Source organism: Crocodylus siamensis, chromosome 10 (genome assembly GCF_052110815.1).
Source record: "Crocodylus siamensis isolate JL-2025a chromosome 10, ASM5211081v1, whole genome shotgun sequence".
NCBI classification, from domain to species: domain Eukaryota; kingdom Metazoa; phylum Chordata; order Crocodylia; family Crocodylidae; genus Crocodylus; species Crocodylus siamensis.
The window spans coordinates 33,822,344-33,846,898 of record NC_143404.1 but is presented as its reverse complement, the minus strand read 5'-3'; the positions used below and the strand labels follow the sequence as shown (position 1 = coordinate 33,846,898).

At 39.0% G+C, this 24,555-nt stretch overlaps 2 protein-coding genes across 3 annotated transcripts in view; one reads left to right on the top strand and one right to left on the bottom strand.

Annotated features, from left to right (window-relative positions):
• Positions 1-24,555, bottom strand: part of CTNNA1 (catenin alpha 1) — a 179,234-nt gene that overhangs the window by 74,992 nt on the left and 79,687 nt on the right. The gene's annotated exons all lie outside the window — the stretch shown is intronic.
• Positions 3,181-11,080, top strand: LRRTM2 (leucine rich repeat transmembrane neuronal 2). Its single transcript, XM_090020601.1, has 2 exons — positions 3,181-3,664; positions 4,012-11,080. The coding sequence occupies exons 1-2, from the start codon at positions 3,661-3,663 to the stop codon at positions 5,556-5,558; spliced, it is 1,551 nt and encodes a 516-aa protein (XP_089876727.1). The 5' UTR covers positions 3,181-3,660; the 3' UTR covers positions 5,559-11,080.

Sequence of the window (24,555 nt, the reverse complement as noted above, 5' to 3'; positions counted from 1 at the left end):
GAGTCTGGAACTCGATACACTTGTTCACTGCCATTGAATCATGCATTAACTTACTCAGGGGGGGTTGCACATATGTGTTCTCCCTTTCCTTTTAAAGGGGCTTATCACTACTACGGTTTCACTGTAGTACACTCAAGTAGTAGCATGTGCACAGTAATTACTACAGCCAACATCTATACTTTTACTCCACATTCTGCTAGCTTTCTTTGCCTTAGTGACAGCAATCAACCAAGAGAGATTCTTAGCTTAGTTTTAGCAAAAAACAGTAGCTAATATGTTTATACTACTCTGAAGTGTCAGTGTGTATTAAAAATGAGTGCAGTCATCTGACAGAATACTTCTGTTCTGTCTAATAACATCATGCCATATATTTGAGTACAATCATTGTGCCTTTCCTTGACGCAGCAAGGTAAGTCTCCCCAAAAGCTAAACATACAAAAAGTCATCCAGCTGAGAAAATGCCTCAAGTGAAATCTATAGCTCTTCTTATTATATTAGGAACGCTTCCACCAGATGTCAGCATAACTAGATGGCAATGTTAACCTCAGTGCTTTCTTTTTCTGATAAGTACCTTTAACCACCAAATCTAGTTCTTGGAAACAAGGATACTGGTTCAAGAAGTTCAGGGGTATTAAGTTTCTGGTATTACTAGTTTTGCCACTTACATAGACAGAAGTGCTATTCCCTCGCACACCATTTTAGTTTCAGCTTCAAGTACAGAAGTTGCCAAATGGTACTGTTAAACATAACCTTACAATGTTTTTCTTAACATACAAGCAAGATTTCAATCTCAAAATAAATGCTGTATTGTTAGTTGTGCAAACAGCTGGAGTTTCTTTTCTGCCTATAGTTCCTAGTTAAGACAAAGCTGCTCTCTGGGAACTTGACATCAGTGCATGGGTTTCAATTTTTTCAGGAAGACCTATATGTATACTATATGAATAATCTCCAATCCACTAATGGTGCAAGGGGAAACAATTTCAGTTTAATTAAAATCCACAAATCCATTAATACTCCATTCACTAACGTGCAAGGTGTTAAACACGCGTCACCGTCTGGCACAGGAGCAACGTGCTCTGCACAGAAACAGGAAGCAACTTTGCTGCATTTGGACAGTAACTCTTCCAACATTAGAGTAACTTCACATATGAACACCATAAACTGGTACCATTAGCCACACAATACCGATTAGAAAAGTAGCACAATTGCTCTAAAAGGGTTCTTGGGTTTGGGTAGTTGCCATCAACAGACAGAAGAGCAACAGTATCAAAACATCTTGACTATTCACTGCTATTAAAACACAGAATACCACACTTCTTAACTTGCATTTCAGTTAAATTACAAATTACACATTTCAAAAGAGATATTTCTTTTTTTAATCGGACTAGTCATATTATTGTGTAGTGGGGTCCCTTAAGATAAAGAGCAATTAAGCTCTTAAGCTGGGTATTGTCTGGTATACTTCATGTTCAGTAAATACTGAACATGGAGATCACCATTTCTAAACAGGCTTGTATGATCTGTTTGTAACTAATGCTTTCAGCCTAAAACAAACAATAGCTTAAAATGTAATACTTTCAAGGCAGTATGATTTAGTTTCCTTTATCTCTGAAGATTATGTTTTATGGCTTTTCCTCACAGTCCAGCTTCTACTTGACATGTCAGTGAATTCACCTCTCCATTTAGTATAAATTAGGCTGCCAGAGAAATGATGGATCAGGGACAGTATTACAACGTCACTGAAGGATCAGACAGAATGAAGCAGCAGGTAGAAAAGCAGCAAATCTTTGTTTAAGCAAAACTACTTCAGACTAGAAAATATCTTTTCTCTTAAACCAGGGTATTAAATAGGTCCTTCTCACCCAACCTCCCAAAATCTCATAAAATGGGGTTACATTAGTTTTAAGGTTTTCAGACCCAGGATCTATGCACCAAAACTAATTTCATCCCATTGTTCTTCTTTTTTAAATACAGTAAAATATATTGTGGGAAGAGGTGCATTTCCTCTTGTTGCACCATAGCTTCAAGTTCCAGGGTTGGGAGGGGGAAAAAAGTTTATTCAAGCAAACCGAAGTGGGAAGTTAGACAACTTTGTTTCCATTAATATGGCCACAGCAGCCATTTGACAAAGACCAGACAAAGTCTATCAATTTATCCTTACTATGAGTCATCATGGAAAAGCGCGTTTTGTTGTCCTCTCGGTGGCTAATAAAATGATAAAAAGTTCCACAAGCACATCCTTGCTAAATATGGTTGAGTGGGTATGCTCCTGAAAGACACCTAAGTCAGGAACAATGCAAACAGAGAGCTCTGCAAACTTTCTGCATGCACCAATCCATCAATCATCTTCATTCAAAACATGTAACACTCCTATTATTCTGTTCAAGGTTTTCTTTAAAACAAGTTCCCAGCGAACCAACTAGTGTGCGCTTTTTACTATGAACAGAAGTTGGTGACAAAAAGTAACCCTTAGATACCTCATTTGACCTCAAATCAGATTTGAGAACCACATCCACCCACTTCAATGGCAAAACAAAACATCGGGGAAAGAAGACTCAGAGTCCCCTCCTCCATTCAAATGAGAAAAGTGTAATTTTGAAACTAGGGAGAGATCTAACTGGACATTTAAGGAAATGTCCTCTTATATTCCTATACAAACATAAGATTTATTTTTCCCCCCAGAGAGCATAATTTTGTTATGTGGTCATATGAACAGCTTCACTATGCTTCCACAATATATCTGCAGCATCTACAGAAATCACATTTCTGCACTTTAATGAAAATCACATTTCTAAGACAAGAAAGGAATATAGTGGCATACAGCTTTAAACTGGCCAGCCTCTTTCATCTCCTTGAATACTAATCAGCAGTCTAAGATTACCATTCAAACTGTATGTAGTCATGCCTTAAAGTTTTTTTGTGCACAGAAAAATACAATATAAAACTGGTGGTAGCAAGCATTGAAGACACTTCACTCTCATAGCTGAACACTATTTTTTGATGTTGTCTGAATACATCTAGCAAAGATCTAATGCAGAAAAAATTGATTACGAGCTATTCCTATTCCCTGAATGGTAGGGGCGAAGTGTTCCCGTAGTTGATTTTTCCTCTATCAGTAGTCTTTAACACGATCACAGCATGCATCACAATGCTTTAAAACAGCAAAGCTTCTGGAAAACCCAAACAAAAAGGAACGTCACTAGGTGACGTCAGCCTATATACAGTTCTGTGTGGTCGCAGCACATAAGCAAATCCATTCTTGTACCGTTTCCCTGAAAAGCTTTTCAGTAAATGCACTCATGCTACTACCGGAGCTTCTCTCAGCAATAAGCCGCCCATCTGCCATCAACAAGTTAGGACTAAAAGAACCCACAGCTGCGGAAAAAGAAAACGTGAGCTTCAATTAAACAGCTGAGCAGTCACAGGAGGAAAAACTTATATTAAGAATTGAATTACAGACCTGTCACAGGAAATCAAGCCAGCAAATTCAAAAGGAATATTTTAAAGAGAGCACGGTGGATTCATTTTTGCACTAATATCGAAGGACACTAGAAAACAGTAAATTATTCAAAGGCTGTCTCTTACATTAGAGCCTTTTACAGATTCACTGCGTTGAGTCTAAAACTACGACTGAATGCAACCTCCAATGTACTCAAAAGAATGGGTAAGTTTATACGTTTATATATATTGCATATGAAGAATGAACAGCTATGATTTAGAAAAACCACCTAGATACTAAAACTATATATAGTTTCAGAATGGAACCCTCTAAAGGTAAAGGTATTTTCAGATTGTCACCTTTGTAATCTTCGGTAACGTAGATAAAGATCTCTCTCAAGGATAACAACCAAGTACTTGGTATTTTGTAAGTTAGTTCTTACATTTAGAATTAGCTTTTCAAAAATGCATGAAAATGTTATCTGCAGTGAAATCTTTCACCGTAATGTTTTAAGTGTACATTATCTGACAAGAATATCCTATCTTGTTGTTTCCCTAAATTATATTCTGCAGGCTTACATTTCAAGTGGCCATTAGGGGCTCCTATGCTGGCAGCACTATATGCAATGAGTATGGTTTTAAAAATGCTGCCTGCCTTGGGCATGGCATGTCCACCAAAATGTCGCTGTGAGAAGCTGCTCTTTTACTGTGACTCTCAGGGGTTTCACTCAGTGCCAAACACCACTGAAAAGGGCTCTCTAGGTTTGTCACTGAGGCACAATTATATTTCTGAACTTGAAAGGGATCAATTTGCAAGCTTCAGTCAACTTACTTGGCTTCACTTAGATCATAATCAAATTTCAACAGTCAGAGAAGATTCTTTTCAAGGACTGTATAAACTTAAGGAATTAATCCTAAGTTCCAACAAAATCTTTCACTTGCCAAACACAACTTTTAACCAACTGCTTAACCTGCAAAATTTGGACCTCTCTTTTAATCAGTTATCTTCTCTGCATCCCGAGCTGTTCTATGGCCTTCGTAAACTGCAAACCTTGCATTTACGTTCCAACTCCCTGCGGACTATCCCAGTTCGCCTCTTCTGGGACTGTCGTAGTTTGGAGTTTCTGGATTTGAGCACAAATCGCTTGCGAAGTTTGGCTCGCAATGGATTTGCAGGATTAATCAAATTGAGGGAGCTTCACCTAGAGCACAACCAGCTGACAAAGATTAATTTTGCTCATTTCCTACGGCTAAGCAGTCTGCACACGCTCTTCTTGCAGTGGAACAAAATTAGCAACTTGACATGTGGGATGGAGTGGACCTGGGGCACCTTAGAAAAGCTAGATTTGACTGGAAATGAAATCAAAGCCATCGATTTGACAGTTTTTGAAACAATGCCTAATCTTAAAATACTCCTAATGGATAACAACAAGCTAACCACTCTGGATTCCAAGATCTTAAATTCACTTACATCTGTAACTACAGTGGGCCTATCCGGCAATCTATGGGAATGCAGCCCAAAGATATGTGCATTAGCCACATGGTTGAGTGGTTTCCAAGGTCGGTGGGAGCACTCCATACTCTGCCACAGCCCAGACCACACCCAGGGAGAGGATATTCTAGATGCAGTTTATGGCTTTCAGCTTTGCTGGAATTTATCAACTATTGTTACATCCATGGCTACGACTTACAGAGTTCCAACTACAGAGTATACAAAAAGAATAAGCTCGTCTAATTTCCATGTGGGAGACAAAGAAATTCCAACTACTGCAGGCATGATCACTACCACTGAAGAAAATTTCCCTGAACCAAACAATGCCATCTTCACTCAGCGGGTAATTACAGGAACAATGGCTTTATTATTTTCTTTTTTTTTTATCATTTTTATAGTGTTCATCTCCAGGAAATGCTGCCCTCCCACATTAAGAAGAATTAGGCAGTGTTCAATGATTCAAAACCACAGGCAACTCCGATCCCAAACAAGGCTACATATGTCAAACATGTCAGACCAAGGACCATATAATGAATATGAACCCACCCATGAGGGACCCTTCATCATCATTAATGGTTATGGACAGTGCAAATGTCAGCAGCTGCCATACAAAGAATGTGAAGTATAATATCTACAAGTCATCAAAAATTAAACCAGATAAGTAACCTATTTTAAAATTGTAGGGGACCTACATAAAATTCTAATTTTTACAAATGCTGACATAAAGCCTAATTTTCCAAACTACTTAATGGAAACATTGTTTATGGAGTGGTGCAGTATTTTTAAGTTTTTTTTAAAAATAAACCCATAATATTTTCAGTGTTAAAGAAGCAATGATTACATTAAATTTGCACTCCTAATGTTTGAAAGTCTAAAAAGATGCTCACCTCAAGATATGTAAGATGTTTCATGTTATGTAATTATATGACTATGTGTAAACATTTATACTGAAGTCTCCATATTCTACTTTTTCTAATGAAAACAGTCTGAATGAAAGGAATATGTTCAGAGCTCTGCAAGGGAACATGCATTACATTTGTTCCATTGTAGCTATTTGATCCCATACATTCCAGCTGGCTCAGTTTACTCTAAGGTACACTAGGAGGAACATTTTCCTTGTGTAATAATTTGACTCTTAAATATACAAACAGTTAATAGCAGGTGGTGTGGGAAGGGAATTTCAAATGTTTCAGATGCTGGTGAATTGGTTTTAAATATTGCTTTCCTACCTCCATATTGACAGTCCAGCTTGCCTAAATATACCTTTGCTAAAGATCATGACAAAATTCATAATGGAGCAGGTTACAAATTGACCAGAACCACACTTCAAATGCCTACACAGTATCCAACACTGCTTATTTAGAAAGGTTCAATACAATGCAATCAACAAAATATTAAAAGTGTTCCACTCTCATTAGATCTCTGGTTTGACTTTATAATGGGCATAGCTTTTCATGAAGAACATTACTTAGGACTAGGAATGAATGATGTTTTAACAACTTCTTGCATGTAAATAGCCTAAATGCAAGTTTTAATTAAAAGTAAATATCAATTGTGGGGCAAAAAGGGGCCAGGGAGGGAAGAAGCCTCTCCTTTCCTCCTCCCCTAGCTGATGCTTCATCCTGCCTGGAAGCTATTTTCATGCACTAATGCGACTGGTTTCTCTGGAGACAGAATTAGCCCTTGCAATACGAGGTTTTTCTTGTCCTATTCTTCTGAAAGCTCCAAATTTTCCAATTTTGTGTTAGTTAGCAAAAGGCATTCATTTTTTGAATTGCCAAGGTGTTAGAGTATAATTACAAAGGAGCTTCCTAAAAGACGTTTCATTTTCTACTTGATCAATATGAGACAAATTTAAGATGGTATACAGTTTTTAAAAGAACAGTTACTCCTTGCAAATCAATTTTTTTATCCAGAAACAGCAAGCATTACTTGCACTGTCTCACAAAATTACATGAAAATATGTGAAGATCTATATACCCAGTAAGGTATAAAAAGAAAAGGAAAAAAGTATGGTATTTTTAAGATGACTGCTCAAATAACAAATACTTTAACCAACGTGTGTGTCTGTGTCTGTGTGTGTGCGCACGTGCATGTGTGTTAAACAGTTACCAGCATAAACAGCTAAAGAAAGGAAATTCCTCAGTCTTGACGTACCTTGAACAAATCAGTAATTACAGTATGTTCATTATGTGCTGCAGTAAACTATTCTGCAAACTTTTCAAACAGATAATCACTGCATAAAATCTTTATTTTTCCACTCTGCTTTTATATTTTCATATTACCACTTAGCAAGGTATTTAAGGTACAATTATACAATGTTTTGATATTTTGTTGTGAGAAGAACAGGTCTGTGATGACTATAGCAAGATAAGGAAGGCTTTAGTTAAGATCTTTCATAAAGCTCAGTGAACTACTGTTTTGGAAGGCATCTATTTATTAGAAAATGTTTCTTTTTCTTGCTTGGTCTCCTTCGCTTCAGTAAAGGAGTAGGATTTTCCAAAAAGATACCTGTATTTAAAGCCCCAAGCCATTCAGCATTAGAGCGTACACTAACTCTTTTGCATCACAATTGTCCCAAGAAAGGAACTACTTTTACCATATTAAAGACATTTGATGTATGTAGGGGGGAAATAGTGGGGAAGCTCTAAAGCAGTGATGCTCAAACTATCTGGTCTACTGGGCTGGAGGAATGGTTCAGGGCCAGTCCATGGGCCTGATCCAGCAGGTGCCAACGCACTGGTGTTCCCCGACACCCTGGATCTGGTTTTAGAAGCAATTAAAGCTGCTACCACTCCACCACCACCAAATTTCTGGACTTGTGGGGAACCACATGGGTCCAGTACACAATTCAGCATGCCATATCTGGCCCACAGGCCACAGATTGTGTACAACTGCTGTATAGCATTTAAATTCTGCATGCACCAAGAGACTACATCTCAGTTGAAAAAGGAGCTGCTTACTGACAGGAATGTATTAACTCCTTGTGGCAAGATTTATTTCAGTCCATGCAAATATTAATGTTTGTGGTCTCCTGTTTATATCAAAGCTTCAGTCTCACTTTCTCATATATGAACATAAATCACTTCATATCATCTTAAGAATCTGAGCGTGTCTATGTTAGCCCAATAGCTTATTTCACTCTATATGGTAGGATACATTACTGAATATTAGAGGGCAAGTTAAAAGTGTTAATTTTCAGGAAAACGTTTGACAAGTCCAACTTTTAAGTGCAGATAATCTTAACCTTTAAATTAAGATTATTTGTTTAGTAACTAAATTCACCAATTATTCCAGCAATAGCTGTCACATGATTTTGCTGTGATGTTACAATGACTAGAAGGACAAAGCTAAATTCTACTGAAGCGATCTGCTTCCCCCCTCCTCCACTCCCTGCCCTAAACACACCCACAATGTCCACCTTTTACTCAGTAATATCCACTGTGCACTATGGTTTTGAAGCCAACTGCTGGTCTTCCTCCATTGTGTAAAGGGAATATGCAGCTAGGGCTGCCATACTAATTCCCGAGTATGCGGCTGTGCTGTATTCACACGGCACACAAGAGCCGGTTGGACCTTTACCAGTCATCCCATATTTAGCACAGTTTGGAGTCATGATAAAGGCAGGCTGGCAAGCTTCTCACCTTTCCATTAGCATGCTAGATCTAAAACTCTTCCGTTCACTTCCCACCCCCGAGTCCCAATTGTGTTTCTTCACTCAGTCTGGACTAGAATTTCTATACTCTCCTAGAGACCACACCTATGAAAAACACATTCCATCAATGCCTTCCTCTTTTGAACCAGTGCTTGTGGGTACAGCCTTTGCCTACAAATGCAAAGCACCACCACACAGCCTAAAAAATATGTAGGGAAGGTAAGATTTATCAGCTTGTACATCACCCACTTGCATTCAGCTGATCTCTCAGCTCATTTGGTTCATATTTGCCATCCAAATAGCATTTATCCTTTGGTTCAAAAAGCCAATAACCACTGTTCAGCAAATGATTGTTTGAGGTTCAGACATAAGACAAAGCAATGCTGGTTACCTCCAACATTGCAAGCCTTGTGAATGTAGATGTCAGAAGATGGCAAGCAAAACTAGCTAGATTTTCTCAGTAATCAGAAGTAAACAGTGAGCTATGCTAGCCTCTCATACAAGGACACACCAGAAGGAGCACTTCTTCATGACTTGTTCAAACACATATTTGGCTTTCCATTCTTCATTGCTCGTGGCTTCTTCATGGAGCAGAGTTGGCAAGAATTCTTCTGTTTGGCAAATACAGATTGTTTTGATTTCATAAGGGATATAAGCCAACACCGTTTGGTTGAACTTCCTTCCTTAGCTGTGTGGCAGTATTAGCACAGAGGACAACAGGCTCTTGATCTGCATCCCTCTATCTACTATGTAGGAGGTAGTACAAAATTCTAGTGACTTAATCAGCCAGACTGAACCACCCCAGCTTCCAAAGACTAAGTGGCATTTTGGGGGCCTCATACTTTGATAGGCAAAAATGTGAATTGTGTGTATCCATTTCCTACCCCCTCTTTGTGAACATTTCTTTTGCCATTTTTAAGATTATTTCCCCAGCTTACTCCCCTACCGTCAGCTTCATTTTTCATACATTTTTTTCCCCAATGATTCCCCGGGCCCCCCATTTCAAGCTAAGTTAAAAGCAAACACAACAGAATCTGGGTCTTCAAAATACATAAATAATCATAGTCTTAGAGGGGGTTGAAAATAAACAGGACATGCCACTCATCTGTCTAAATATTTGCAGTATTTTATTGCAGTATTGCAATATTGGCATTTTCCAAAAGCATTTAACTCTGAAAAAATTGTCAGTTGAGTAGGATGGGTGACCTCTGACTCCCAGACTACCTGATGCCATTTAAATTGGGGGGCAGGGCAGAAATGACACTTATCAGGCATCTAATTTGCAGCAACTGAAAACAATCTGAAGATTCCTCAAAAGACAAACAAACCCTGCTAAAATACTTGAAAGCAGAAAAGCTTGATTGCTTTTTAAACCAGAAATCTGTATTAAAAACACCTGTTTTTTCTTAATATGCCTATTTTAATTCCTGTACTAGTTTAATGAAAAGCAAGTTGATTTAATTTTGTGATTTGAGCAGCTATTAAAATCCATCTGTTCATATTTAACTAATCCATTCAGATAGCTAGATTTCATCTTTCATGCAGGATTTCTTCACAATAAAAAACTTCAGAGAAATGGAGTATTACATCTCCCATTGATTAAAAAGAAAATCCAACTGAAGCTTATTAATAATAAGCCAGTCATTCCAATTCTCCTTTCTGCTCCTAGAACCGGGATTTGCCCATAAGGTGAAGCTGATTGATACCAAGCTTTTGCTCTCTAAACATCATCCATCGACTGCTAGTAACAGTTAAAATAATAAATTTAATATCCTTTATTAAAACACCTAGAGAGAATCTAGAAGGAGGTAACAGAAGCTTTGTGGCTATAACCAGATCTTACCTGTCTTACATAAGGCAAATTCATGCCACGTAAAGACAAAATGACAAATAATAAGCTTGTATATCTGTGATGTATACATATACAAGCTTATTATGGAATGGAGCCTCAAAGGCTCCATTTGTTATACTTTCAACTAAATTTTTTTCATCATAGCAAAAAAGATTTTTAAAACATGACGAAGTGAATGTTTCTATCACCATTGAAACCAGAGATTAAAAAAAAAGCAGAGTCCTGACTGCATTGTATTTAAGTCATATTTAAGAGCCATTTTTGGGTGGGAAATACATAATGGAGTAAAATGAAGTGCAGTGTACAGAAAATTTGTTATTAAATTGTGTATACTGTAAAACTGAAATTGCCTCTTTATTCCTTTTTCAAACTTTCAAATAAAATATCAAGAAATGTCAAAAATCATTTCATAGCAATATACAAAATTAGTATTCACATTCATTCCTACGAGAACATCAATACTTCAAAGCCGACTGCCTAGATGCCTCGAGACCGAGATTGGGTGGGTTTATTTACTACAAACCAGACAAAAATTGTGGTTTCAGTTATATTATAATGACTAAAGACAACTGTGAATTTTTTTTGTTCAAACAAATATTTTATGGACTCCAGGAAGTTTGTTGTATGGAGAATATGAAGGTTGCTTTCTCACTGAAGAAAAAGTCTATGGAGCCAATCTGTCTGTCACCTGAACTCTTGTGTTTACTGACTTAAAATATAGGCAGAAATGGTTTGCCCGTGTTACTCAGGTGTGCCTCAACCACAAAACTGGAGGGTCCTCTCGTAGGATTGATAGGATAGTTCCTTCCGTAAACTTGTCCTGTCTGGATTTGCTTTAGTACCACAATCAAAATTCAGTACTCCCAATGGCGTTGCTGGATTTTTTGACTGGGCCCCGTAGGAATTCAAATGAGGAAAAGGGACCCAAACTATCTAAAGATAGCCTGTCTGGTGGTTTGACCTCAACTTTAAAATTTTCACCCGTCCGTAATTTTGGTGGCACAGAGAAAGGTTTTATATTCTACCACAGGGCCCGGCAACGCTTTTCCAGCCACAGGCCAGCACAACCTGTCTCTGGTCTGACCGGGGCTAGTTGGCTTCTGCAGTACAGGAGGGTAGGGGGAGAAAGAGGAAGAGAGGCTTTGCCCAGGGGAGCTGCATCTGCACTACCACAGCTTCCCCCACCCCTCCCTGCTCCTCAGCAGGTAGGAGCACGGTGTCCAGCTGAAAGGGAGCTGCTGCAGGGCTGGGTTGGTAAGGGGGACCAGGGAAGAGAAGTCACAGCACAGAAGCAGCTTTCAGCTTCCCAGACCCAGCACAGCTTCCCTCTAGCTGGGAGCTGAGCCCACATCACTTCTGCTTCTCCAAGACACCCCCTGATCCCGCTCTTCTGCTGCAGTGTGAGCACAGCTTGCATATGGAAGGGAGCTGCTCTGAGGCTGGCGAGCTGGAAGATGCTTCCAGACTGATCCTACTTCTCCCCATCCTTGGCCCAGCCCAGCCCATCCCCTCCAGCTCACACTGCAGCCTTTGGCAGAGGGCAGAGAAGAAGGGACTCAACTCCACTGCTGAACCCCAGCACAGGTGTGGGCACAGGCAACACCCTGCTTCTTCATAGGCCAGATCCAGCTTGTGGGCCATATTTTGCCAATCCCCACTGTATAAGTATTATCACATCCAGAGCAGTCTATTCCAGTCTTCTCTATGTCCTACTTGTAATAAAGCATGCTGATCTTCTCAAACACTGTTTCATTAAACCAAAAAATGTCTTTGAATTATGGAAGAAAAGAAAGAATTTAAGATTAGCTGTTTGAGAGAAAAAAAAGCTTAAATACTTGCTAATAACTTATTCAAGTGAATAGAAACTAAAATGACACAGATAACGCATGTGACTCATTTGTTTGCAGTTTTTTTATATATAAAAATATAAATGTGTGTGAGCATGCATGTCTGCACATGCATACGTAAATCATGAAATAAGTTTTACCTACAGTTACCTTAGCTTCCTGAAGGGGGAGCTTAGAAACAATGAAAAATACAGATTAAAAAACAAAAAGGGGTGGCAATGGGTATTGCCCAAATTCCTTAAATACTTCAAACAACAGCAAATTTAATCTATTTCTAAAAGTTGGTAACTAATACAATCTAGACTGATCTATTTGTTTCCGTTGGGGACAAAGGGTGTTTTTTTTAAATGCCAAGACTAACAAAAAATGGTTTGACATTCCAATTTGTTAAGCATGTCACTGCTACCAGTGGCAGGAATAGTACAAATGTGAGGTTGGAAGTGACCTGAAGAGGTCATTTGTTTCCCCTCACCCACACAGATGCAGATTAAAATGTGCTTAAACCATCCTTGATAGATCTCGCCCTGTTCGTAATCCTTTCCCCCCCCATCTCTCCAGTAGCCATTCCCAAACCTCTTAAGACCACTTTTCCCTGTCCTTAATTTTCCTTCTAGTCAGAAAGCTTCCCTGCATTTAAAACCATGTACCACACATGATGCTTCAATATCTGATTCACAAAATATACCCTAGAATATACTAAGAGCAGTAGAAAGCACAACTGAAATCATGAAAAATAGCTAGCAAAAATAAGAAGGTTTATTTTTGTATAGCATGTCTCAATAAGCCTAGCTACTTTAAGTGTTTAGTACACATTTCTAGAATTGGAAGTAATCTGTATCCTGAGCAGGGAGGGAACAAGTGCACACACCCTACTTGCTTCTTCTTGACTACAAGTCTAAGGTTTTGCACTGCCTCAGTCTTTCAGATAGAACAGGACTGAAGTTTTAAATATACGTGAAGATGACTTAACAAATAAATTGGAATGCCACCCCAAGAGACAATATAAAAATCAGAACAATTAAGGAAGAGTTTTATTTAGACCGTTTCATTTCAGCCCTTCAGCTATTATTTGGAAAAGGGACCCCATATTTTAAAAAGGTGCAAGACAAATATACGGCTTGAGACTTGTGGTTCCTTCTGCAAAGCCAGTTAATAATCATGAACAAAATGAAGTTTAAAAAAAATCTTATTAGGCATTTATGGAGAATCAAGGAAAAAAGTATATGCCCATTTTAAAGTTTTGCAGGACCTTTGAAAACAAGTTCAAGTTTGCTTTGCTGGTTTTCTTCAGAATATGGTTTTAATAACTGGACACTTTGGATTCTCTTATAAACAATAATTCAAGAAAAAACCATTTCTCTCTCCCAGTCCCTGCCCCTAGGACCAGCAGTCACATGCTCATGAAAAATCCAATTTAAGTGCAACCCAGTCTCCTTAGAGAAGTCAGCAAGTAAAAAGGTTCATCCATCAATAAAATTCTTAAACCACGAATAGGTCATAATTCTTTATAAGCAAAAGCAATTAATTTTCTGTGTTATAAATCAAGAATATAAATCTAAGAAACCTAGCTCAATACCTCAGCATCTGAACTTACTGTAGCAGTTTTAACATTATTTTAGAACAAAAACTATATCGAGGACTTTCTGGTAATTTGAGGAGACACACTTCTGCTAAAAAGCACAGCCATTTTACATATTTGGTAAGCACCAAAGGCTCTGCTAAACAAGTATGAAATTAAGACAAAACTAGACAAAGGAAATCCAAGTTTGGTGGATTCTTTTCAGATGCTGCCTTGGGGTATGGCTACACATGCAGTATTAAAGTGCCTTCTATATCAGTACAAAATGCAGAAAAAAGTCGGCTATCCAGGTTGTAGCTATACCGATCTAGAGACAAAAGGAATCATAACTCGTGGTACATGGAACATATCGAATTTTAGCCAATTTTTAAAATGAAATTTTCATAATTTTACAAGGAGGAAGCAAATTTTACCATCTGAAATCCAAGCCCCTGCTCCTGCCTTTGTTCGACATAATTTGCATCATCACAGAGCCCAGAGATTCCTCAGCACGTTAAGAAATTCCTGCCCAGAAGAGCATTCCATTCTTTTACTCTTCTACTCTTGAAATACGAAACATCATAGCCACAAGGAAATATGAGTCTACACCCTGCTTGCCACCAAACAAGTTCAACGTAAACAGATGACTACAACTGTTCTCCAAGCCTAACTTGCATAAAATGAACTGTTCCAACCAGGAGATTTTACCACCCCTTTAACTCTCCTATGAAATATGAACTTCCATTTCTACCTAGGAGAACTTTTCCAATCTTTTCTCCTTTACCAGAAGAAGAGTGCTTGTGCCCTAAAGCTTGCCATTAAAGGATGTTTTTTGCAAAAATCTAGTTGCTGAAATAAAAGATATCACCTCTACCACGAGTTCTGATTCCATTGTAAAGTCACATTTTTACACTGCAAAAAAATAGAAACGCAGAATATTATGACCAAGTAATTAAGTATAATTCTAGGAATAAAAAAAATATTGTATTTGCTATTTCGGCACTTGGACCCCCTTTCTAAACAAACAAACAACAAAGGGTTTCTTAAGTAGCTAACTGCTCAACCAAAGGGGTCATGAATGTATATGTCCTCAGTTAGGTTTATTCTGTCAGAAGACTGAAGCTTTGGCTCTTCCAGAGATAGGGAAGTCTGTTAAAAAGGGGACAGGGTTGAGGGTGGGGGAGCCTTTGTTACAGTTAATAAAAACTGTACTTCCATTTAAATGTAGGGAACTACATAACAGTAAACACTGAACTCCACTGAATACAATACAGTTCCTATTCCCACTCTGATGAATGAATGACAGTATTTCAGGGAACACAGGAAAAAAGATTAATGGGGGAGAAGAATCATGTGTGTGGATTTCTACACACACCTCTTATTTAAGCAAGCCAGCCACAAAGTCAAATACAACTGAAAGGAAAAGTAACTCCCTGAGACTATATTAATAAAGAACGCTTGTGAGAAAGCAAGCCAATCAAATTAACTATTTTGGAAGGTGTAGGTATTCCACAAAAATGTAGATATTCCGCAAACATTTTCCCAGCAAGCTCCTTCAGATAAGAGCCCTTGCTTCAAATAAGATGTGCAACTGCACATTTAACTAATTTGTTTTGGATAGGGCAAACTTGGAAAGTTGGATAAATATCATAGCAAGATCTTAAGCGTCTTAAGACCTTTCTTTTAAATTCTATTTTGACACCTTGGAGACTATGACCTACTTAGGCACCGTCAGCATTTTACCAAGGGGTCCCAAAAATAGAAACAACTATGTGGATAAATTTCCTAGTTAAGATGGAGGAACATATTTTCTATTGAGGAAGGTAGGCAGAGTTCTGGAGGTACTTCTCTGCCAGTAGATTAAAATAAATATACTAGGATGTGTATAGAACGAGTGGCTGGTTCACTTTGCTTATGAATAATTATCTTAGTTACTAGCAAACCTACATTTAGGGTTCAAAAGGTTAAAGGACTTGGTAGCTGTGGGCTTAGGAACTATGCCAAGAAGAGAAAAGCACATCTAGTTTAAACTGAGCCCCTACAGGGATATTCATAGCTACCTCTTTAGACCCTCTATCTCCTATTAAGATCTACATGCAAAAAATTCTTTAAGTGACAATTTCTCCTTAAAATGACGATGGGAAACTTCCTGCTTTCAGTTTTTTCAGCTGCAAGATCAACATTCCATAGCCTGAAAGGACAATAAGGAGTCATTCAGATCTTTCACTTTTGACAGAACCCTTCAGATCATGAAAAACAGTGGTGTATGACTATATAAATTGTTCCATGGGATTCTGAAAGCATCCAAGGACACCAGGCTCAAAGCAGTTAGTAAGTTAAATCATGTGTTTGCTGACAAAGATGAGATTTTTCATGCAACAGCTTTCATCTGAGTGTCACAACTGCTGTCCAACAGATGATCCGCTTCACCTAGGTGTTCTTATTGTCTTCTCAAAACATCTGCAAAGGCCTTTCTTTATCCTTTCAATTTCTTAAGTTGTTAAACATGAATTGAGAGCCTCAATTTTAAATCTTCAGTTTTGTTAGCAGCTTCATGCATTGATCCACCCTCCCTGGATATCTTTTGTATATTGTTCAGTGGCTGATTAACAGTCCAATTTCATCAGAGAATGTTCAAGTACCAAATGAACAAAACAAACTAAACAAAATAACATTTATTTAAAAAAAAAAAACCAAAACAACCAAAACAACACCCTCTACAGAGACATGCAATTGAGAATCCGTTTCCAAGATGAACATGTCCTGTACACTAAGGCCTAAAGCAAGCTTATTCATCCCGATGAAACCAGTTCTGTAAATTTATTCTAGATAAAAGGAACATACCCTTTCTGTAGGCTGCTGTTCTCTCTCCATATACAACAAAAATCATTTGAAAGAAATTTTTTAAGACAATGCGTGGTGCACACTATCAGAGGCTTGGCATGACAGAGTATTTCCATGGGGGCACAGTATTTCCACAAGGAAGGGAAAACCTTACCCTTAAAATGTCTGATGGACTCCAGACAGCGTGAAGATCAAAGCATGGGTAAAAGGTGCTGTCTTTGGTGGTTGACACTACTGAAAAAAATTCAGACACTAGAATTTTTATATCTTGTTACATGCTGGGTTGAATTCAGGCATCAAACAGCCCATCATATAGATGTATTCTTATTCTGGGATTTTCTCTTCTAGAAGCAACAGCCATCAGAATCAACACCATTGTGAGGCACTCTGGGACATTCTGGCATACAGTCCTGCCTGGTGAGAGTGCAAAGGCAAAAAAAAAGACTGATAATGGCATGCCTTTATTACGTGTTGTTGATTATCATGAATATCATGAACCTTGGGGATATTAGGAGTCCAGATAATTTCTGACAGATATGCAGAAGTCACAATTCACCGTAATGAATACTTTCATGAAACTAGGTCACAACCATGTGGATGAGGTAGGCTGGTGTTAGCTTGTCTTTCCTTCTTCTGATTAAGAAAGAAAGCAGGCCCTACCAAAAAGCAGTAAAATTCTAGTAAATGGTTAAAAAAGCAGCAGCAAAAGTTGGAAACCTGGACCTTGAGGGTCAAGATTCTTCAGTGTCCCAACACACTTCCATCTTAAAAATGCAAAGAAGCTCTGTGCTCAAGAAAAACAGAAGTAGCATTTGTTTAAGGCAGGGATACCAAGCTTACAGCCTGCAGGTCAGAATTAGTTTGCAGAGCCACGTCATGTGGCTTGCAGAGCTAGTAGACGGGTCACGAATTCAGAGGCAGGGTCTGTCTCAGAAATCTGGGGAATGGGGTGGGGGAGGAGAGAACCAGTAGGACAACAGAGGGGTCAATCCTCTACATCCAAATCTGGCTGGGATGCAGGGTGAGTTTGACATCCCTTACCCGGGGTTTACAATGGACAATAAATTAAATATGAGTCAGTGTACCATTGTGCCATGGGGCACTTTTATATGTGCTCCAGAGGTGGGGTCAGTTTAAATCAGAGCATCTCCAAGAACTGCTCTAATTAAAGCGTTGTCATGTCTCCTGTATCAGTGTCCCTGTGCATAAAAATGTCGGCAGTGGTGCTTGAACTAAAGCCAGTTAAACCACCATTTTTAAGCATGGGGATGCTGATACACAAGACGCAGGAGGCTGCTGGAGTGCGGCAATTGCCGAGATTAATCAAGTCTGCTTCCAGCACAATTAATCGAGTCGGCTTCCAGCGCATCAAAGCAGCCTCTGTGCTTGTATATAGTCCCCAAGAAGGCTAACAGCATACTGGGTTGCATTAATAGAAGTGCTGCCAGCAGATCGAGGGAAGTGATTCTGCCCCTCCATTTGGCACTGGTGACACCACATCTGGAGTACTATGTCCAATTTTGGACCCCCAACTACAGATAGAATGTGGAAAAATTGGAGAGAGTCAATCAGAGGGCAATGAAAATGGTTACATGACTTCTTAGGAGAGACTGAGGGAACTAGACTCATTTAGTATGGAGAAAAGACGACTAGGGGCAGGTTTGCCAACCTTCCAGGATTGCCCTGGAGTCTCCAGGAATTAGATACAAATCTTCAGGAGACTGCTGAGGGTCACCATGGAGATAAGTGGTAGGGCATTCAATAAAATACATATTAAACGTTGAATCTGATTTATACAGTAGTCAGTGGGTTTTTTACGTGTAATAGTAATGTGCATTTGCCTTCCTGACAGCCTACACAGTACAGTAGATCAGTCATTAATGTCATTATATCATGTGATAAAACCTCCCAGAAGAGATTCAACCAGAGTTGGCAACCCTACCAAGGGGGGATTTAATAGTAGTCTTTAATTAGTTGAAAGGTGGTTCCAAAGAGGGCAGAATTTGACTGTTCTCAGTGGTGGCAGATGACAGAAGCAGGAGCAATGGTCTCAAATACAGCAAGGAAAGTTTAGGTTGCATATTAGGAAGAACTCTCTCACTAGGAGAGTGGTGAAGCACTGGATTGGGTTACCTAGAGCAGTGGTAGAATCTCTATCCTTGGAAGTTTTTAAGGCCCAGCTCAACAAAGCCCTGACTGGAATGATCTAGCTGGGAATGGTGCTTCTTTGAGCAGGACGTTGGACTAAATCAGAGTTTCTCAACCTATGGGTTGTAACACAAAAATGGGTCACAAGAATATATGAAAGGGTTGCAAACCACCTTTATAAATGAATCAACTAACTTTAAAAAAAAATGGATTCTCTTTTAAAGGAGAAAAATATGGGAACCCATGACTTTTCCCTTGCAGGCTGGCAAATTTCCAGTCTGCAAGGGGCACAACCCACCCCCCTCCCCATACACTGGGGGGGGGATGGTGTCTGGGGGCAGAGGGCAGCAGGTTAGGAGTGATGGGGACTGGGTCAGGACTGACCAATGTCTACAAACGGGTCCTGGCACAAGAAAGGTTGAGAACCACTGGACGAGATGACCTGAGGTCCCTTTCAACCATAATTTTCTACGATTCAATGATTTAAGGCTTTTGCACACCTTTGCTCATCTAAATTTAAAGGTACGGTAGATGCTATTCTGACCTCTAGCTGCACAGAGCCACAAGAGAGGCATACACTGCAGGAAGAATGATATAAGAGGGTTGAGGGGGAGGGGGGGCGTGTTGTGTGTTTTGTTGCGTTTTTGGTACCAAGAGCATGATTAGGTAAGGCATTAAGTAAGGAAACACTGATCTGGAGAACACACACACACACCCCCCCCCCCCTAGAGAGACTGCTTTTCCTTAATAGATTATATATCTTTCCTGAATTAGTCCTGAAAGGGTGAAAGCCAAAACAAATTCGTCCTAGAAACACGGAACAGTAAGAGTGGTAAAGATAGTGGCTTATAATCAATCATGTCACTGCCACATACAATTGGCACATGTTCCTCCCTGACTTCTTTACAGAGTGGAAATGGCTAGTGATAGAAGGCCTCCTCAGAATTTGTAAATTCTTGAAAATTTAAAATTTGGCCTAAGAACTGGAGAGAAGCTACAGGCCTCATAAATAGATCTGGGCCCATGACCTAGAACTAAAACCCCCTTCTAGACATTTCAAAGATAGACACATAAAGGTGACAAGTCTTTTCATGGAAGGAACTCTACAGCATCCCTATATTTGGGGCACTTCAAGAATGCATTCATTTATTTGCCAAAGCACAGAATTAGTTTGAATCAGTCTTTGGGATGCCTTATGAATAGGGGAAAAAACAGTTTACAGCATGGTGGGAGAAATCCAGTAACGCATGAAGACAAATTCTGAACAGACAATGGTTTGAAAATATGGAAAACAAGGAAAAAGTAATTTGGGAAAAAATTACTGGGATATACATCATAAAGTATCCTCTAGTGCCCATAATCACATTGCCATATCCACGTAGAGGCCTCCTTTCATAATGTCCAAGTAAGAAACACAAGGGATCTCTAAACCAAAGTGCTGCAGGAATGCTGGCTGCACGCATTGTAGTCAGAAAGCAACTTAGATGGAACATAAAAACCTCTTACAGAATAGGTTTTGTTTCCAGGTAAGTTACTCTGCTTAGAAGTAGAAAACAGGTTTGTGATCTAAGATGAAATATATCATAGTCCACAATAAGCAGCAGTTGCTCCCCAGCTAAAATAGTTACAGCACAGAATACTAACCAGTTGTCAAACACAGGGGTTGGCAACCTATAGCCACAGGTTGGATCCAGTTAGTAGAGCTAGTGACTCTAACTCACAGAGCTGGAGGCCTTCAAAGGCATTACTGTAGCAGGAGGCCTTGCCTGCACTGCGGCCAATCAGCCAGAAGCTGTGCTTATGCCATGCCATCACTTCTCTCCACCCCCAGACGGTGCAGCTTCCAGCCACACAGCCTCAGCACAGTTCCCCAACACCCGGCACCAGTGCACATGCAGAGTTGGTAGAGTCCCCCTCACCCTGGAGCACTGCCAAAAACCCCTGGTCCTCAGTGGACTGACTGGAGTTGTTCTGGCCCACAGCCAAGAAAAGGTGCCGGCCACTACCCAACAGAACAACAAAACTGATGCAGACATCTGTACCCCAAATGCTGATGCCAAAAAGATGCCTTCGTGGGCAACTTCTAGCTGCAGAAGGTGCAAGGTCTTTTCCCCACTATTTCAATCCCCTCCAGAACTTGTTGCATTCGGCCAATTTAGATGTGGCTAGTAAATTTGAAAGCTAGAGTGAAAAAAAAAGGAAAAGCTGCCACCTCTCAAACCTTAGACCTCTTAAAAGAAAGGGCTCTGTAGCACCAGATGCTGTTCCTATGTTCTCATCAGGAATACTCTTCTTTGCAAGCATCCAGCAGAAGAAAATTGGTATCAGAATCCCATTCTGTGTCAGTTCTTAAAGCCCACTACAAAGCAGTGTGTGAATTGTTGGCATGGTGGTATATGGGCAAGATATTCAGATCCAGCCTTCTACTCTGCTAAGCTTATGAGTAGAATCCCAGCATCAACCATATTTATGCAATGAATTTTAAAACATGTTATCAGAAGGCTTTCCATTAGTTCTACTACCTCTAACATGTTAAGGACTATAATAGCACACAAGTCAGAACATAAATATGTTAGAAAAATTCAAGGTTTACACTTAGTTTTGTATGGATAATATTATAAAGTTGTAAAAGTGAAGTTTATGGAAAAACAGCATGTCAGTGAGGTCTGACTCCGGTACATTTGAAACTGGCATATACCGGATACAAATGAACCAATACTACTATACTACCCCTTACATCATGAACAAAATGCCTTGTATGTTCAAATATGGCAAAGTAATATTGCACTATGCCTACTGATCTCTAAGTGGGGATGTTGGATACTCATTTTCAAGGCACATTTACTGCATAGATCAGCGATTCTCAATAAGGGTGTTGTGCACCCTGGGGTGCCTTGAGATCCTTTCAGGGATGATGTAGGTTGCCGTGCATTGTTACCACTGTTAGGTGTGCAAACGTGATTCATAAGAATCTATCGTGTTAACTACCTTCTGAACTGTTGTGGTCTAAGTTCTGTGAAATAGAAACATTGCTCTATTTTATTTTTTTTTGACTACGGAAAAACAAGAAAGAGCGAAAGCTAAAAGCTGGCATTTCCCAAGGGATGCCTTGACTCTTAAAGAGGTCATGAACCAGTAGCATAGATCAGTAACTCTGAGTGAAGCATTAATATTAAAATGCTTCCAAATAGTGACATAGGGCTGCCCAAAACAGTTGATATTATCTAAATGTATTTATTTCTACTCTCAGTAACTCTGCAAAAAATCTAAAAATCAGCAACAGGAGAACATAATTTAGCCTGGACTTTCAGGAACTGCCTGTTAACAGTTCACAAGACTGTTTCTACTGTATTTGTTTGCATATGTTACTTCAATGTTTGATCAATTTTCAAAACATCCACTTCTAAAAGAAAAAAGTAATCCAATATTCAGGATTATTCAAAGTACTGTACATAGTTTCTGCTGAGACCACTAAATGGAGTGGATCAGTGTCATTTTTCAGCAATTTTATTTTTTCTCTGTAGTATGTATTTTTTTATATTAATTCATATTTCTTTTGTGACTACTGAAAAAACAGAATTTTTTCCTATACTAAAATTTTAAGCTTTGTAATATACTTCATGCTGGTGGAAAGGCCTGATGGACAAGATTACACTGTAAATTTTATTCTCTCACATGACAAGAATTAATTTGCTGTTCTACTCTTGTACAATTAAAAGTTTTGTTAACAGTTCCACTGTTGAAACCAACAATAGAGCTCCTGTGTTATAAGTTACATATAAGTGTTGAATTTCTAATATTACAAAGTCTGAATTTTTTTGTAACAGAAATGAGGGAATAACCTAAGGAACCTCTTACACGTTAGTGTTTTATCTGAAATTTTGTATTTGCTAGGAAGATGCACAGAAAATTTGCCTCTGTTTCGTATTTAGTGCATTTAATATCCTATCCCATATCTCTAATCCCTATTTATATCATATTTCTTAGTCTAAACTAATGCTTCCTACACTTTCATTAGCAAGAGAAAAGTTCTCCGTCTCTATAAAACACCGTTGAAATAGTCTTCCCTCCAAACCCTACCAGCAGTTTCTAGGGGTGCCTGTACATGAGCTAAGAGGCTGTTCTGATGTAATTACAGTGTGTTGGAGCAGACTCGATTAAATCGAATCTGCTGGATTGTGATAATTGCTGCACTCCAGCCAGCCTCTTCATCTCACATATCAGGATCCCCATGCTTCAAAATGGTGGCAGGGGTGTTTTAACTAAAGCTCATTTGATGAGCTTTAGATAAAGCACCCCTGCCACCATTTTAAAAAGTCTGGGGACACTGATACACAAGACGCTCCGGGCACTTTAATCAGAGAGGCTCTCAAAGCTGCTTTAATTAAAACACCACCGCCATCCATCAAGCATGTGTAAAAACACCCTAGGAAGCCAAATATCTTCTTTGTCTAATCACCTGGATCAACTCTGTAGCATAGACGCATCTGAATTTAATCTGGTGCAAATGAAGTTGACACTATTTCTGGCTTGGCTTAGCAATGGTTTAATCTGAACTCATTCATTTTACCATGTTTGCAATTGCACTGTAATGGGGGAGTGAAGATTGCATAATGAAGCAAAACTGATGGGGAAATACATCAGGAACAGGAAGCCTTAGACTTTTAAGTAGTAACTAGATAACTGTGAACCATCAGCATCAAACACTCAGCAAAAGCAGCCTTCAGAATTTAAGGAAAGAAATGCAATATTTACTTTGATAGCTTTACACACCATAAATATTGCTGCCAACTAATTTTGTCTTTGTTGTGGCCACAAATTTAGTATTTTTAATTTGTCTTTGTCATGCTATATTTATTACATGTATATGCTGCCCTCCCCAGAAAAGGCTCATGCCAGCTTACAATAAAAAAAGATAAAAGAAAATATTAAAATAAAATAGTATGCAATAAATTCTCCAAAAAAAATGACCCTGCTAAAAAGCTAGAAGCCTCCCCAAATCAGGTCTTATGACATTTCCTGAAGATGCTCAGGCTTGGGCTCTAACAAGCTGCAAGGGGAAGGTGTTCCAAAGTTGAGACAACTACAAAGAATGGTGTCTTGCATTTTTCTACCAAATTAAGTTGGCACAAAGACGGTACCTGCTGGAGGTGGCTCCAGTCTGAACATATGGAAGAAAGCAGTCATTTTGGAATGTAGGGCCCAACCTATAAAGCCCTAAATGGGATAAAGACCAGCATCTTAAACTGCACCCAGGATTACCCACTACAGACTTAAAACATTTTAGTTCCACCCACCCAAAAACCCCTTTCAATTCCTAGCACCAACGTACCAGTTGTGTGTAAATTACTGCTCCTGCATGCAAGAAACGCTAAATCATATTAAAATAATACCCTCCCGCCTTTTAAAAATTGTACAAAACTGAATTTTAACTAGGTTGAGGCCAATTTCCAACTAAAACTGATTAATCACAGACAACCTTGTAGAAGACATATCCAGACTCTGTAAGAAATAATTAAGTAGCTCAGACTCTATTGAGGAGGGTTGGGGTTTTTGTTTTTGCTTGTTCATTTTCAATAAATATACTTTAAAAAGCCTAGAATATACAACTTAAAAGTTAAGATATGGAAGTCTGTTAGTGGTACAGTTTACCAGCTTCTTCAAAACTATGCCAGCTGTTTGGGCTGCTGTATGAAACATCCCTAACACCAAATGGGCACT